A 17,170-nucleotide genomic window follows, 5' to 3' on the forward strand; every position below is an offset into this window, starting at 1 on the left:
TTAATTGTCTACTACTCTTACTTACTCACTACGCTTACAAATGCTCTTAAGTTAAACATATTTCCAATAGAGTTTCATCGAATGAAATTTTCTAAATTGTCGAAGTTTTGTGAAAGTACTAATTCACACCCCACTCTCTCCCCCCCCCCCCCCCCCCCCCCCTCCTCTTAGTGTCGAAACGATCCTAACAAATATTTGTTTGCTACCAGCAGATCCTTCACTCTTGTCTTGCACCTTTGACACCATTTTGTTTTGAAGAGTAGGTTTTGAATTTCCTTCTCTTGTATAATATTCTTTTGACTTGTACCGAGAACCTTTTTTAAACTTATGTTATTTCTAAACTTTTAAAGTCAACTTGCTCATATCATTTAAAGACCAATATGACTGGAGTTGAACTACTTTAGCAATCTCATGCTTCAGACCTCTTAAGTATCTTGTAATGCTTTGCTCCTCTGGTTCCACAAGCTCTCCTAAAATTATCGAACTTTGTTGTGTACTCTTCTACACTAACATTTTTTTGCTTTAAATAATATATTTTGAGAAAGTTCTCTTCCCTATAGTTGTCAAACAAGTATTTTCTCTTTAACTCCATTTTCATTTTCTCTTATGTTACAATCTTACTCTTTCCCTTATGTTCTCTTTGCTTCTTCTCTTAACATCATCTTTATGGTCATTACCTTCACCAACTATATCTTTTCTATTCTACCTTATCATAATCTCTAGCCTTTAGCTTTGATATCAAACTAATATTAAGATAATGATGAATAGAATTTGAAAGGTTGATAGTTATGTTTGTTGGAAACACTTTTGGAATGGAGATAAATGAATTCACTAAGTTTTAAATCATAAAGGAATACAGAAACTCATCGGATAATTAAATAAGGATACAGAACTAAAAGAGACTCCGTATTCAAGAAAATATCTAAGAGATATAGAGACAACCTATCACTCGGTAAATCAAAGAGATTCAGAATTAAAAAAAGAGAACTCAAAGAATTTCTACAAATATAATATTAATATATTAAAATATCAAAATAAATATTAATAGATTAAACAACCCTCTAAAAATTTTATTGCTTTACAATGGATATCTAAGTCCAGTTAAATTAACTCTTCTTTTAAATTTGTTCACCAAAATATCTATTAATGAAATAATTGAAAAGTTAAGAGTTTAAATTTTTTTCTAACTTATAAAAGCACGGTCCTACTCTTTACCAATCAATTTGAACTATTAAATTTATGTGACTTATGAATTAACATATTTGAGAGGTCTGAATTAAATATTATATGATAAGCATCAATAGAAAATTATTATAAGATCAATAAGATTTAGCACTGCATGTCATTATATGGGAGATAATGTCTTATGGTCTTTTGACTTGTACTGAGAATAAGAAATAGAACATGTATGACACGGAAACAGACACACACCACTAATTTTGTTGTGCAGGGTGTGCCTTTGCTTTATGATTGTGTTAATGTTGAATGATGTCTAATTTCTTGTATGTTCCAGTTTAGCAACACCGATTCATCACTAATGTTTGTATTAGTGTTGGATGATTAGTGATTGGATAAATGTTAATAATAGGAACATATAAAGGAAAGGGATGATGAATCTTGGGTAAGGTTTTTAATTTTTGAGACTGTATCCCAAGTTAAAAAAAATAATGTACCAACAAACATATGTAAAGAACGTATAATAAAAAATCTGACTAATTTCTCGTGTGTCAGATTTATAATATCTTTTAAGCAATCAAATAATTATCTTTCATGTCTCATGGTGAAGTGAGCTTTAATTAATTTAAATCCAAGTGTTGAATTAAGTTTCATACATGTCAAATCACACCCGTACAGCTCAGCCCATGTTCCCTGTTTCCTGATTTCAACTCCCCATCCAGCTCGTAAGAGGCGATCCATATTTAGCGAGTCTTCGGTTCGCCGTGACCTCCGTCTCGCCCCTTCTCCCAAACCCCTCCGCCCTTCCCCAGAACCCTAGTGGCGGTCTGCGGCAATGGCGAAGCTCGCACTTCTCTTCCTATTCGCCCTTCCTCTCCTCCTCTCACTGACCTCCCTCCTCCCCCTCCCCTGCAACGCCTTCTACGTTGACCGGCCCACCGATCGGCGGCTCCTCGTTCTGGTGGACGACCTGGCGATCCGGTCCTCCCACTCTCGCTTCTTCTCCTCCCTCCAAGCCCGAGGGTACGATCTCGATTTAAGGCACGCCGACGACCCTGGGCTCGCCCTACGCCGGTTCGGCCAGTACCTCTACGACGGCCTCATCCTATTCTCCCCGTCTGTCCAGCGTAAGTATCTCTTTCTCTCTTTGATCTATCTTCAAGTACTTTTCTAGTGTTTTAAGGTTCTGTTTTGTGGATTGAAAACTTGAATTTGATGCGATCGAGTGGAAAGTCTTGATCTTTGGCATCGATATGAGATCTATTGCGTCAAATGTTTGGAAATCTGTGTAGGTTTTGGTGGATCGTTGGACCTGGCGGCGGTTCTGGATTTCGTTGACGCGGGGCATGATTTGATCTTGGCGGCAGACTCGTCTACTTCCGACTTGATTCGGGAGATCGCAACTGAATGTGGGGTTGATTTTGATGAGGCAAGTGGTTTGGTATATATGTAAATTGATATATGGATAATCTTGTTGCTTAAATTTATTTTGCCTTGTCATCTAAATCTTGATTGTTGGTTTCAGGATCCTGCTGCCATGGTTATTGACCACACTAGTTATGCAGTCTCAGAGACTGAAGGTGATCATACACTGATCGCTTCTGATGATTTCATCAAGTCTGATGTGATTCTCGGTGACAAGAAGATCGAGGTAAAAATGTTTTTCTCTCTCCTCTTAATTGGGATTGGGGCATTACATAATATGTACTTTTGCTCCAGACTTATATGCTGGTACAGGCCCATATAAAACTTGATTAAATAGGAATAAGATCTCTGAACAGTTTAATACTTTTGTAATTAGGCACAAAATAATATATCAAGGTTATCTAAAATTAATTATTTTTAAAATCAAGGCACAAAATAATTAATTTTAGTCTGTAAGTCTGGAATTGCATTCTGTATGTTCAAATTCAAGGACTAAGGTTTATCTAGCATGCTTTCTGAAATCACTACTATTTTCTCTGTATATTCCCTATGAGTTTGTTGATCAAAGGCGCAACCACATTTAACAAGTTTCTCCACATATGTCGTATGAATACTTTAATCAATTCGTCGGTCTCAATTAACGCTTCAGATATATATTTTCTTTTAACTTACATTTTTTCTATTCATCACAATCGATTACTTCAACTCTTTTTTGTCATTTAAAGTTTCAGATAACTTAATCATCTCAGCTGTTTTTTTTTTCATAATGCAAATCAATAAATTTGAATACCTCACTTTAAGCACTGTGCTTCAGATGCTGAGTTGCACCATTTTGATTCATGATTATTTTTGTACTGCTGTATAACTGGAATTCTGTATGTGATCCGAACTATGGGGACAATATACTAGCTGGTTAAAAGAGAATAAGTTAAATAAATTCATGTAAAATGATTTTTATTTTCTGGGATTCAATTAAGAAAAGGTCCATACTTTAAAGGTGTTTTGTGTTTTTGTGTGTATTAAAGTGAAAAAGTTATAAGAAGCATGTTAGATAATCCTTGTTCCCAAAATTTTGTAGATTTTAAAAATATAAACTTTTTACTAAAACTTTTAGAAAGCAAAAGCTTTGCTTTGTTAAGATATAATCCTGATTGGGAAAGGAAGTTTGGAAATTAGTGATTTTTGGTCTATGTCCCCTTTGATTAACAATATGGTAAGGGGAAATCAGATGGAAATTGGGGTGTCCTGTCCAGGAAAGCTTAAAGTGTTCATCTGACTCCTTGAATTGCCAACCTTTTCTTTCTTCTATTTTTTTAAACATTGATATTTGATAAGTAATTTTGTTAATATTTTTTATTTGAATTCATTATGAATACAAGGAATTTCATGCTATGACTTTATTTTTTTTTAACAAATTGTGATGTGTCTGTTTCCTTTTCTTTTTAATGTATCCTAATTATTTTAATTTAACAAACCTTACTTTTAAACTATAAGATAACTTAATTATTTTATTATAAGAAAACAAACAATACTTTGATTATTGATTTTTTTTGTCATATTGTATAGGTAAAGGACAAAAACCTGTCTGTGTGATTTTTTGGCAGAATTAGATGATAAGTGCCTGGAAAAAAGGTTGTTTAAAGCTTTTGATTTGGCATTTTATGATATTTTGCCACTGGTGGGAGAAATATTTTTTGAGGGATAATGAAGAATATATAAAGAAGTTTTAGGAAGATAAAATGTAGCAAATCATACAAGTTAAAGTTATCACTGCAGCTATAAATTGCACCAAGTTATGGTATATGACAGAATTAGACTACCTTGGGGGTAATTTAAGTCTTTCCTCACTTCTAACCTCATGGTAGGCTCACTAAATATGCAGATATTAGGATGCTGTTTGAGACTAATTTGTCTTGGGTAATAGTACATTGGGCTCCTTAATGTGGTTTAAGTTTAAATGATTTTAGAGCTTAATGCCACTTTGTGCCTCATTACATTCACATGGTCCAGTGAAGTTCTAGCAGTTCAGAAAAAAAGTTTGTTTCCTGTTGGTGGTTTATCTTTGGCTTTCCTCTTGAGCCAGTGATAAATGCTTGACTACCCATATGATTCGCATGTGGTGTTAGATAATAACAATGACCCATTTTAGGTTACTTTTAGGTACTAACACAATGCTTAATATATATTGTTCATTTTTGAATCATACAACAATGGGTTGCTTCTTTTCTAAGTAATTGGCATCACCATTCTTGACACTGTTCTCTGTTTCTGATACTTGACTAAAATCTTTGTGCAGGCTCCTGTCCTCTTCCGAGGCATTGGCCACTCACTGAATACTGCTAATAGCTTGGTAACATCTCCTACTTGTTTATAATGATTCCAGTCCATGACTTTTGCTATATCACTGATTCTCTAAGTCAGATTTTATTGTTAATAACAATTAGCATTTACTGAGCTATATTGTATGCTTCAGGTGTTGAAAGTACTTCCTGCCTCTCCTGCTGCATATTCTGCAAACCCGTTGATGAAGCTTTCAAGTCCTCCCTCACTTACAGGATCTGCAATATCATTAGTTTCTATAGTGCAGGTAGCGTGTTGTTTTAGTTTATTGTTGACTTATGTATTACTTGTCTTCCAAATGCTAAGTACTGAACTATTATGTACTATCACATTCATGGATCTAGATTTTATCTTTTCTTTATAGCCAAGTTTTTTCTAATTTAAGACTTTGTAGTGTTGTCACGGGGCACTTGGGCACTTTCCTAGGCCCTCAAGGCAAGGCAAGGCCTGATTGGCTCGAAAATCTTTGGGCTGGTGAATTTAACTGTCTGGGTACTTTTGTGGGTTGGTCCAGTCACATTGAGTGACATTGAGTCCAATCCAAATTGAGTCAAATGGTTTGACTTGGTCAATTGATCAAATTCCTTCCCCTACCTACATGGAGTCGAACCTAGACCAAGCCAAGAGGTTTGGCTCGATCCATTAAGTTAATTAGATTTTATTATCTCATGCTCCCATGACAACCCTAATTGAACCTCTCGTTGGACAACCTCCCCTCTCATGACTGTTGCCTCCTCCACCCAATGACTTCAACGATGACGACGGTGATTGGATAATTGCATCGCCTGATGACACCTCCTCTATCCGACGATCTCTCTCCACCAACGATGCAGGCCCCCTCCTCCCCCCTTCTCTCTTCTTACTCTCTCTCTCTCTCTCTCCCCCCCCCCCTCCTCCCCCCAACCCTTCTCTCCACTCTCATCTCCCTCTTTCTTTCTCCCTCCCTCCCATTCTCTCTCTTGGCAATGCAACCCTCTCTTCTCTCCCCCTACCCTTCATTGCTTCTCTATCCCGGTAGCATCCCTCTCCCCTTCTCCTCTCAATCGGAGGCTCTTAATTGTTGATTCTGAATAACTAATTACTAGATTGTTACCGGTAATCTTTTGAATAATCACTGTAGTATTAAGCTCTTGAATCGTAGTAGTACCTTTATTTTAGTGGTTAAATGAATGTAATTCAATGTTTTAGTGGTGATATTTTGAATATGAAATGTCATGAAACTTATGTATTGCCTAATTATTATTTTAATGATTATTTTTAGTCTTAATTATATTTTTATAATTTTTATATTAATGAGCATCTTGTTTTGCATAGGTGTGCTAGGACCCTAGCACATTGGCTGTTTTGAAACCTTGGTGCCTTTTAGTGCCTGCACCTTTGACAACACTGCTTTTAGAAACCAAATCTTTGATTTCTTTCTGCTTATAAGTTATGTAGTTACAGTAACTGGGATCACATAATTTCTAATAGTCCATCTTTGCTGCTATAGTTCTGGAAAAACAAAGATTTATGACTGGTGATAAAGATCACATAGTAAAGGTACTGCCTAATCATCTGAAATTGGCTATGGTATGGAATGGGTGAAGAACTACACAAAGTATATGCTGTATTTCGCTGCACATCTGCGCTATATCAAGTTTATATCAAGTTTTTTAAAATATGTTAGTTGATGATGTATATTAAGTGTGAATTTGAAACAAATTGAAAATTATAAATGATAAATAGGTAAAAACGGCTATGCTTGGACTTCAGAATTTATAGGCCATGTTATGCTGATTTGGGAGTGTATTTAAGTGACAAATAACCAGAAAAATGCAGAATCTTAGGAAATTTAGTATAACATTATTATGGCTCATATATCATCATACTGTTAATAAACAATATAATTCTTGGTAAAATTAAGTAATGAGGAAGGACGGAACGTGCGTTTTTTTACTGTATTCTGCATCTGCATGCAGATATTTGTTGTCACTTGTTTATTGATTCTTGGGTCTCATATTGCTGTTATGAGGTCATATGGCTAGTGAAAGTAATATGGTTCTTGTGCTGTGAAGTCATATAATCTACTGTACGTGTCAATGTAACATTTTAGAACACCAGTGTTGTTTTGTCTAATTAAATGAAACAGAAGGAAGAAAGAGAATTATTGATACACCAAATTATTTAAATTAAATAAATAAGTTATTTTTGCTCCTTTTTAAAACCGGTAACAGTACGTGAAGATGTTTGAAGTTCAATTGTTCAATAGCATATGTGCCTCAAGTTCTAACACTGTAATTCTTCCTGCTTTTGTTGAATTTAGCAATCCTTTAGACGTGTACTGGAAAAACAATTGCTTCAGCAGCATCTCCACGAACTCATATATAAAATGTTGCTGATTGACATGCTTATCAGACCAACTAATTTATCTCATCTGTTGCTGAAGGAGCTGCCTTGTTTACATGTGGCAGGAACCTTGGCCACCAAAGTATGCCATTCAGTATAAACACATTATTGGATCCAACTATCTGATATTTGCTTTGTGTTTTGTTTGTCTTATGTGTTAATATTTAAGAATTTCATAATAAAAATGTCATATCTTCTCATAACTTGATATAAGGTTTCATTAAATGGATCCTCCTGGCCCCACATTAGTGGGAGCCTCGTGCATTGATCTGCCCATATTTTTATCTACTGCTATTTACAGAAATTCATTTAATCTATGCTTACCATTTTTATTCAATCTTCAGGCAAGAAACAATGCTCGTATTTTGATTACGGGCTCTTTGGATATGTTCAGCAATCGGTATGAATGTTGTCTCTTAGTTCTAAGATGTGAATAATATTAGTTCTAACACAGATTAATAATGTTGGTTGCATCAGTTTTCTCAAATCTGGTGTGCAGAAGGCTGGGAGGTCTATTAAGTAAGGGTTATTTGTATTTAGAACTTGTTTGCTTTGTTACTAAACCAACTTCTTAACTTTTGTATGTTGTTTCCCTTTTCTGGCTTTCTTTTCTAGAATGTTATTTTAAAAAATGTTTGTTACTAAACCAACTTGTTAACTTTTGTACGTTGCTTCCTTTTCTGGCTTTATTTTGTAGAATGTTATTTTAAAAAATGTTTGCACCAGTTGCTAACTGCCATAGTGATTTTCTGAAAGAGAAAAATTAAATGCCTTCTTGCTCTCTCATTACAATTTCTCCTTTAAAGCTGTAAATTTCAAATGGCATTGTGTATACAGTATTGATTCAACATCATCCTATTATGAAGAAACCTGTTGAACCCTTCAGCTAGCTTCCCTGCATATAGTTCCATTAATTTTGGATGTTATTTTATGATGATAATTCCTTTTCATAATTATTTGCAAAATTAGATGGATTTTGTTCTTTAGTAAATTCCTGTACTGACCCGTTAGTTTCCTGCATGAGCATTTAGGATATAAGTGGTTCATTTGGTGTAAAAAAGTAGTCATTATTCAGAAACATTTAAGAAACTTGCTAAAGGGAACTTTGCCTTGCTGCAGGCACGAGAAGTCTGGCAATGAGCAGTTTGTCACAGAGATTAGCAAATGGGTCTTCCATGAAAGGGGTCATCTCAAGGTTAAGGATCTGGCATCTTAGTTAAATCAATTGTTCACATAATTTTACCGTTAATTTGCTGAATGAAATCAACACAATTGGAAAGTTGTTTTCTTTAGGAATGTTGTTATTGGAGTGGAATTACTTTTATAGAAATTAATTAACATTTATTGCCAAATATTGTTATGTGCAGGCTGTTAATGTACATCATCACAAAGTTGGAGAAACAAATGAGCCATCCATGTATCGGATTAATGATGATCTGGTAATTGTTTTTCTGTGAAAAATTTATTGTTCTGAGTCTGATAAGCAGGGAGAAACAAAATGTTGCTTGCATATTTTTCTAATGAAATTTTGGTGAAGGAATATTCTGTTGAAATCTATGAATGGTCTGGATCAAGCTGGGAACCATATGTAGCAGATGATGTGCAAGTTCAATTTTATATGATGAGCCCCTATGTACTAAAAACCCTTGCCACTGACCACAAGGTACCTTTCAAGTTTAAATTCCTCTGGTTGCAGATGCTAGATATCTCACAGCCGAAGAAAATGCTTTGTTGTCCTTGTCGCAGGGCCTGTATTCAACTTCATTCAAGGTTCCTGATGTCTATGGCGTTTTCCAGTTTAAGGTGGAGCACCAAAAACTTGGATACACTAGCTTATCACTTTCAAAACAGGTCTGTCATGTCTTGTTAGTTGGTTCTTTTCTTTTTTTCTCCCTCCTTTTGACCTTCAATATGTTTCATTATATTGCTGAAAGGTTTGTGTGCCGTCCCCAAAGTGTAATTCCTACTAAATTGTTGTTTGTTGCTTAAAGCAATCATTGTTCAAGTTTTTTTTCCCGAAAACAATATGGATTTAGCTGTAGAGTACAACTAAACTTGATAAGGCTCCTAGGAAAGTTATGTAGAATTTTATGATCAACTGTTGACCTTGTTGATCTTTAGACTAAGCAAAGTTAGGTATGAAAGGATGACCTTAGACAAGGTTCTAAATCGTGGTCCCGCACTGATATCGATCCTTGGGTGGACTGGTTTGGTACTTGTACGGTGGTGCATACCATGTGTCGGTATGTCCTAGTCCTTACTAGTATGGGTCCAACCTGCGGAGGAGGAGGCGGTGGAGAAGAGAAGAAAAATAATAAGATGATGTGTGCCAAAGGGGTAGATGAATGAGAAGATGATACATACCAAAGGAGTAGATGGTGGCAGCAACAATGTGAGGAGGTGATAATGGCAATTGAAGGAGGTGGATGCTGAGATGGTGGAAAGAGGAGTAAAAAAGTGCTGAAAGCTGTGTTTACTTTTTTCAACAGCTATTGTGGTTGTCAATAGCTGTTGAAAATTGTGTACGAAAGGTGTGTACCAAAGGTTGAGGCTGTCAACAGCTATTGAGGCTGTGTAAAAAACTGCTGAAAGCTGTGTTTACTAGTTTCAACAGCTATTGAGGCTGTCAATAGCTGTTTTCAGCCATAGATAGAAGAAAATTTAAGTGTTCTGAATCAGACTGAGTGAAATTGCTTAGACCATGTGGCAGCTCCTTGTCAAACCAGTAACTGGGCCATATTGGGCAGTGCGCTTGGTTTTTAAAACATTGGCTTTAAACCTTCTTCGTAAGAGAAAGTATATCAGTCAAGTAGCTAGGGTTTAGTTCTAGTACAGGAAGGATCATGTTATTTGAAATAGATTGTTTCATCAAAGTAGGCATGAGCCACCGTGGATGTGATATTGTTTGTTAATTTTTGGGTCACCACACAATGATTGTGCCAGCTGGCATCATCAGCAATTACAGGTACATCTTCAGCATGAAATTATGGTATTGTGGCAGGCAAATCATGTTGATAATGGTGGATGGGTAGAATTAGTACCAGACAGAGAGACAGAAGCAACAAGCACAAAAATAGTTCTTGTTTAAGAAACAGAGATTTTTAACTCCTAGCTTGATGGAAGCTTTACTAGCGTACTTATTCTGTATCTGGCTATATGCAACATTGCTTGTCTAGTAAATCCTTATCCTTTTTGCATTTTCTACCTTTTGTGGTGATACTTTATTTGACCTACATTGTTTTTGCTGTCATATTCATTGGTGGGATGACTAGCTACCCTGATAGATACTATCATTACTTATAGCTCTTCTTTATATGCATCTGGCACAACACTTGGTCAAATGACTCAAAATGGTTATCAGTTGGCAGCTTCACTAGAAAGATCCTGGTGAACTTAGGTGTTTTCAGCTAGGTTTTTTTATGATTACCTTTTGTCATCAGGAATTTGTTTAGAAACACTATAATAAACTTAGGTGTTTTCAGCTAGGTTTTTTTATAGATAGGATCCTTCAGCTCCTGCAGAGCTTACTGTTTAACCTGGGTAAATAAAAGCTATTAGCGCTACTGTCTTGTGAATAATTATGATTATGTTGATTCCCGATATAAATAGATAAATCTAATCAAATCTGAGTCATTCTCTTGCAGATACCTGTCCGACCATTCCGGCACAATGAATATGAGAGATTCATAACGACTGCTTTTCCATATTATGGAGCATCATTTTCAACTGTGAGTTTCTTATACCAAATCAGAGAATAAATAATGCTAACCAAACTTTTAACAAGTGATATGATGGATATATGTCAAGTTATAAATTGCTCTGCGTTACAGAGTAAGGTTTGTATCACATGCATGCATGAAGCATAAGAAACTATTGGAGAAGCTGCATTTGTCAATATCTTACAGTTGAATTTGTTCTAAAACCTTTTCTTTTCTGGCAGATGGTGGCATTTTTCATATTCAGCATTGTTTACCTCTACAACAAGTAGATGCCGCTCCCTGAGATAGATTTGGTAACTTAAGTTTTGGGTATAGAATTTTCAGCAAGACTAGATACCCAGATCAGTCATCAAAATATCTAATTAATGTTTTTGTTTGTTGAATTTGAGCTGGCATTTGGGATTAAAATTATTGTAGTAGGTTGTATTCTGGGTTTTAGGGTTGAAACTCGAGAGTTGGTAAAACAAAGTATTTCATGTTCTCCTAGTTAACATGATGACATGAGTTTTCTTAAGCATATGATCACTGCGTTTGATTGCAACTGAGGTAACAAAATGTTTGTGCTATTTATAAGTGATCAGTTTAGTTGTTTTTACAGCTTTCTCATCAACTGTCATGTTCTTTTGCCCTCCTACATGCATTTTACCAGCTCCAAAGAAGAGTTTTGTTCTCTCACTAGAATGATTACAGTGGTCGCAGAACATAAGATTGATGTTTCTGTTTGATTATATAAAAATCACTTGCGTATATATATATATATATATATATATATATATATATATATATATATGTATATATATATATATCAAAAGAGTGACTCTTTTTTTCTTTGTGAAAAATCATCCTTCTCCTTGTGCCCAAAAATAAAGAAAGTCAGAAATAAAAAAAGAAAGAAAACTCACTCATAATTCATGATCTTGAAGATCTTTCAACGAACAATTCCATCTTCCTTGGTGCTCTTTCGAAAAAAAGTATTAAATAAAAGTTTCATTTAGAAAGTCATACTCAAATCAATTAAGGGTTACCTTACAAAGTTCATCTGTGCCAAATTTCTGTATGAGTATACGTAGCCCAACCCTTGGAACCTCAGATCACATCTTGGTTTGGTGTCATTCTCCTTGGCAAGTTTGGAAGAATTGTCTCAACAGAGACAATTAACGAGCATTTAGTGAACAATGAGGATTGATTCGGTGGGAGGTTGATTGAAAAGGGCTTCTTCTTCCACGTGTACTTGAATTGCTTTCATCTCAAGTCCCAAGACTTACAGAACCAATTACCCAAATTGTAGAAAATTTTGGTCGACAGTCCAGTCGATGATCGAGGATATCTTTTTATTATTATGTGGTGGATTATCGAATCCTAACCCTACAAGTGGGTGATCGATAGGTTGGGTTGAATTGATTGCCGATGAATCTTTAAATAATTGATATCTTTTGTTAGGCGTGAGCTTTAAACAAATATGGGAAAAGAAAAAAAAATTAAAATAGATGCTGTATATGTAAAAACCTAACATCTTTTTCAGGGTCTCATCTCGTGCTAAATATATTTTAAGCTGGACTCGACCGTAGGAAGATCACAATGATGATCGATTTCAGCGAACAAAAATTAGTATCAACATTAAGAAGATGAAACAAAAGATAAAACTGAATCGTTAATTTTACAAGAACATATTAATAACTTAACAAGACATTACCCTAATGGAAGTATCAATAAATATAAAAGATTAGCTATTAAATACAAATTTAAAATAATAAATAAAATAATAAATATATATATTAAAAAAATTGTCGAAAATGTGATGCCTCACATTTCACATTCAGTCATCCCAAAATAAACAAAACCTGCCAAACTCATCCTGGAATTTCTGATATCTTATAATTCCAGGGCAGTTACTCATTAATTCGCATTAATTATTTGGCCTTTACGTAACGTCAAATCTTTTGTTAATAATATCAGGCGATGACGTGGGCGGGACACGTTAAACCAGTCCTTGAAACGTGATCGAGCCGTTATGAACGGAACAAAACGGCACGACCCAAGGAAAGCGACCTGCTATATTCTGGGCTCGGGTCCAATTGGATTTGGCACAGAAAAAGGAGCACACGTGTCGACGAATCAGCCACCGTGACAAGGCTTAAAAAAGGGTATATGTAGCGCCTTTCCTTTGAGGTTGCTTCTGCTCCACTTCATTGGTGGCCACTTTTTTTGTTTCTGTGTTCCCGCTAGTCCGTAAATCTTTTTAAGTCAAAGCATAAGTTACATGAATAATATATATTTTATGAAGGATAATAAGGGGGTAAAGACGATATATATATATATATATATATATATATATATATATTTGAGGATCAAAAGTTTCTACAGACTAATACTACGTTTTTAAATATAATATCTACTTTCTTTTATGAATGTCTCAGATGCAATCGAAGGATATCTGAGTTCTATTTAAACGAATTGGTATTTATAATTAATCGTTTAGTCGAAGGACATCTATCATAAAATATTTTTTATAAGAATATTACTGTAGCTTGGGAATGACTTGAGGTTAGTTAATGGCTTGATCAAAATATACCTATACCTTTAAATCACGCATCACAGTGATCCACATGAGAGTCATCTAACCCTCTAATTCTTGGACTACTTGCAGGAGGAAGAAGAGTCGAACAGGAGCAAAATAAATATATGCCTTTAACTGAAGCAATCTAAAGAGCATTTATTTATGAAGGGATATCTTTGTTCAGCAAAGTAAAAGAAGGGATATGTTGGACAATCCTGCGGTGAAGCTGGGAAGAAGCAAGACCCCCAATTAATGCACATCAGAACAATTTCCATTAGAGAGGATGAAGGTGACAGAGGTTTGCTTTGAGCTGTGGTCATGCTCGTTACAGTGCAGACTTCACCCTTATCTCTTCTTTACTACACTCCACCCACAACCACCCTCCTTTTTCGTCCCTTTGGTTGCTTTTGTCTCCCTTCCTCACTCTTTTGCTAACCTGCCTTCGGCTTGCTTCCCGCGTCGAAACTGCAGCGAGAGAGAGAGAGAGAGAGAGAGAGAGAGACAGATGCTTCGTAAGAGCTCCATTTGCCCACCACCTCCCTCCGTTTTCCTCGTTTTCTCATGCGTACAAGACATCTACAAGCCGGACACACTTCCTCTTCCCTTCACCTCTCTCTTGACATCCCCTGTCTTCCGCATTGCTCTTCTTGTGGCACGTCTCACCTTCTCGCATTGCTCTGCCTCTCTCTCTTTCCCGATCTGAACACCTCGAGGATCCATAAAGTTCCGATCTTTTCTGGTTTAGTCCTATAAAACATCCATAAGCAAACTTCTCCTTCGTCTCTTCTCGTCTAACTTGTCTCCTAGCGGAGAAATATTTGATTTTTGCTGTTCTTCCTCTCCCTTTGCATCCTTTTCCTCCACAAAAACTTGGTAAAGCTTCACTTTTTCTCCTCGATTTCTTCTCATCATCGGTTATACTCCCCAAAGATTTCCTTTTTCCTTCTTTTTGAGAGATTTTTCATCATCGCGAAAATCTCTCCTTTCCTTCAAGTTTGATGGGCGCTCACCACAGCAAGAGGCCCGACACGCCGCCGGTCCTATTAGAGGACGGCGGCGACGCCTCGGCGGCTGCCGCGGGTGACAGAGGGGTCCAGGCCGACATCCGGTACGTGGCAGAACTCAGCTCGTACGAGGCCGCCTGCCGCCTCGATCCCGAGCTCCAGACCTTCGACTCGACGCTCCAGCGGCGCACCAGCCGCGTCATCTCCTCCCTCGCTCTCGGAGTTGAGGTCCGCTCCCTCTCCCTCGACTCCCTCCGCGAGATCACCGGCTGCCTGCTCGAGATGAACCATGAGGTGGTGAAGGTCATCCTGGAGTGCAAGCGCGACATCTGGAAGAGCCCCGATCTCTTCGACCTCGTCGAGGACTACTTCGACAACAGCCTGCAGACGCTCGACTTCTGCGCCGCCCTCGAGAAGTGCCTCAAGAAAGCCCGCGATACCCAACTCATCATCCACGTGGCCCTGCAACGCTTCGCCGAGGAGGAGGAGGAGGAAGACGACAATAAGAAGTACTCAAGGACATTGGAGGAGTTAAGGCTCTTCAAGGCGGCCGGCGATCCATTCACCGAAGAGTTCTTCCGGGTCTTCCAGTCCGTCTACAAGCAGCAGCTGCTGATGCTGGAGAAGCTGCAGCTGAGGAAGAACAAGCTCGACAAGAAGCTGAAGTCCATCAAGGCATGGCGGACACTCTCGAGCATAATCTTCGCCGCCACCTTCGCCGCAGTCATCATCTGCTCCGTGGTGGCAGCCGCAGTAGCTGCACCGCCAGTGGCTGCGGCGCTGGCTGCGGCGGCGTCGATCCCGATCGGGTCGATGGGGAAATGGATCGACTCGTTGCTGAACGACTATCAGAACGCCTTGAAAGGGCAGAAGGAGGTGCTGAGCTCGATGCAAGTAGGAACCTTTATCGCCATAAAGGACATGGATAGCATTCGGGTGCTCATCGACAAGCTGGAAATGGGGATTACCTCGCTGTTGGACGATGCTGAATTCGCCATCAAGGACGTGGGGGCAGTGAAACTTGGGATTGAGGAGATCAGGAAGAAGATGGAGGTGTTCATGAAGAGCGTGGAGGATTTGGGAGAGCAGGCTGATAGATGCAGCAGGGACATTAGGAGAGCCAGGACTGTGGTGCTGCAGAGGATTATTAGGAACCCAGAATGAAAAAGAGGAGGCATGAATCAATGTAGGTGAACTCTATGTGATGTCCTCCTTCCAAAACCAGGATTTGGAGCTACATTTTCTTCTTAGGTTTTGTCATGTTCTTCATCAGATTGTAGTCAGTTTTGTTGCTATGTGGAAAATCTGCATTCCCACCGCAATAAAGCTTCATTGCTTGGACTCCTCCAAAAGATGGTATTTGCTTTTTTTAACTTGAAGCAATTAGTTTTTTTAAAAAACTATGTCGGTTTGAAAATTCTCGTTCGATAAAAATTAATATAAAAAAGAATTTAACTTGAAAGCGTTCATAAGCATAGTAAATAAGTAAATCAATTTGTAATATAAATAAAAAACATAAAATAAATATAAACCAGATTTGTACTGGTTTGATTGTCGTGACCTACATTCACTACCGATTCCTCTTCACTCGAGGTCATCGGTTCTACTATCGATCTTCTTTCAACGGACGAAGATCAACTACCCTTACAACTCTTTCTCCTTTTCATACGCTTAAGAGAGAACATTTTATACATCTTTTTTAGACCTCACTTCTCCCTTAGAAAACTATTAACTCTAAGAGGAAGAGACTCTAAATCCTAAGAGAGTTTTCAATTATTTTCTCAAGTATTCTTTCCCCATTTTCTACTAAATTTCAAGCTTTGCTAAGGAGGAAAGAGTGAAGTATTTATAGACCCCAAATGACTTCAAATGGAGCAAAAAAAGGTCTCGGGTCCTGGCGGTACCACATGTTAGGATCAATACGACACTAAGAGAGGGGGGGGTGAATTAATGCAGTGATAAAAGTACGATTACGATTCTAAATCTTTCCGAGTTGATAAAAACATAACGAAAAAATTGTATCGAGAAGATATCGACTTGAAGTAAATGAACAATGTAGAGTGCAGCTAAGTAATGAAAGTAAGCAGTAAGGAAAGAACACACTAGATTTATAGTGGTTTGATCATTGTGACCTACATCTACTTTCGATTTCTCAATCGAGGTCATTGGCATCCACTAATGGTCTTCCTTCAAGAGATGTAGAGCAACCACCTTCTTACAACACTTTCTCCCTTTTCGGGTTTAGGAGACAATCCTTACAAACCTCACACCTCACTTAAATGATTGCATGACTTAGAAAGGGAGGAGGAGGATACTTAGCACTTTTATAATACTTTCACACCCTCACAATTCAAGATTTTTGTCTATACTTTATTACTTCTTCATGCAGAAAAGAGTGAGGTATTTATATAACCTAATGACTTCAAAATTGGAGCCAAAAAATATTTCATCCCAGGTTTCTAGGGTACTAGTGGTGCCACCATCAGTACTGGGTGATACTACTGCTTGACACTCTAACACTAGGCTATATCGCAGTCCAGTCTGGCAGTACTACCGCTTGACAG

The 17,170-nt window shown here is 37.4% G+C and overlaps 2 protein-coding genes across 2 annotated transcripts; both read left to right on the forward strand.

The window, feature by feature from the left end:
- The first annotated feature begins 1,935 nt into the window (after positions 1 to 1,935).
- Positions 1,936 to 11,640, forward strand: LOC103974864 (dolichyl-diphosphooligosaccharide--protein glycosyltransferase 48 kDa subunit). The gene is made up of 13 exons (XM_009389768.3): positions 1,936 to 2,303; positions 2,469 to 2,605; positions 2,702 to 2,827; positions 4,898 to 4,951; positions 5,075 to 5,188; positions 7,671 to 7,726; positions 7,804 to 7,845; positions 8,446 to 8,521; positions 8,694 to 8,765; positions 8,864 to 8,989; positions 9,073 to 9,177; positions 10,971 to 11,054; positions 11,267 to 11,640. The coding sequence occupies exons 1-13, from the start codon at positions 2,012 to 2,014 to the stop codon at positions 11,312 to 11,314; spliced, it is 1,332 nt and encodes a 443-aa protein (XP_009388043.2). The 5' UTR covers positions 1,936 to 2,011; the 3' UTR covers positions 11,315 to 11,640.
- A 2,263-nt stretch (positions 11,641 to 13,903) lies between these two features.
- Positions 13,904 to 15,979, forward strand: LOC103974863 (UPF0496 protein 1-like). Its single transcript, XM_009389767.3, has one exon. It carries the CDS (start codon positions 14,601 to 14,603, stop codon positions 15,768 to 15,770), a length of 1,170 nt encoding a protein of 389 aa, XP_009388042.2. The 5' UTR covers positions 13,904 to 14,600; the 3' UTR covers positions 15,771 to 15,979.
- The last annotated feature ends 1,191 nt before the right edge of the window (positions 15,980 to 17,170 follow it).

Source organism: Musa acuminata, chromosome BXJ2-9 (genome assembly GCF_036884655.1).
Source record: "Musa acuminata AAA Group cultivar baxijiao chromosome BXJ2-9, Cavendish_Baxijiao_AAA, whole genome shotgun sequence".
In the NCBI taxonomy this organism is placed as follows: domain Eukaryota; kingdom Viridiplantae; phylum Streptophyta; class Magnoliopsida; order Zingiberales; family Musaceae; genus Musa; species Musa acuminata.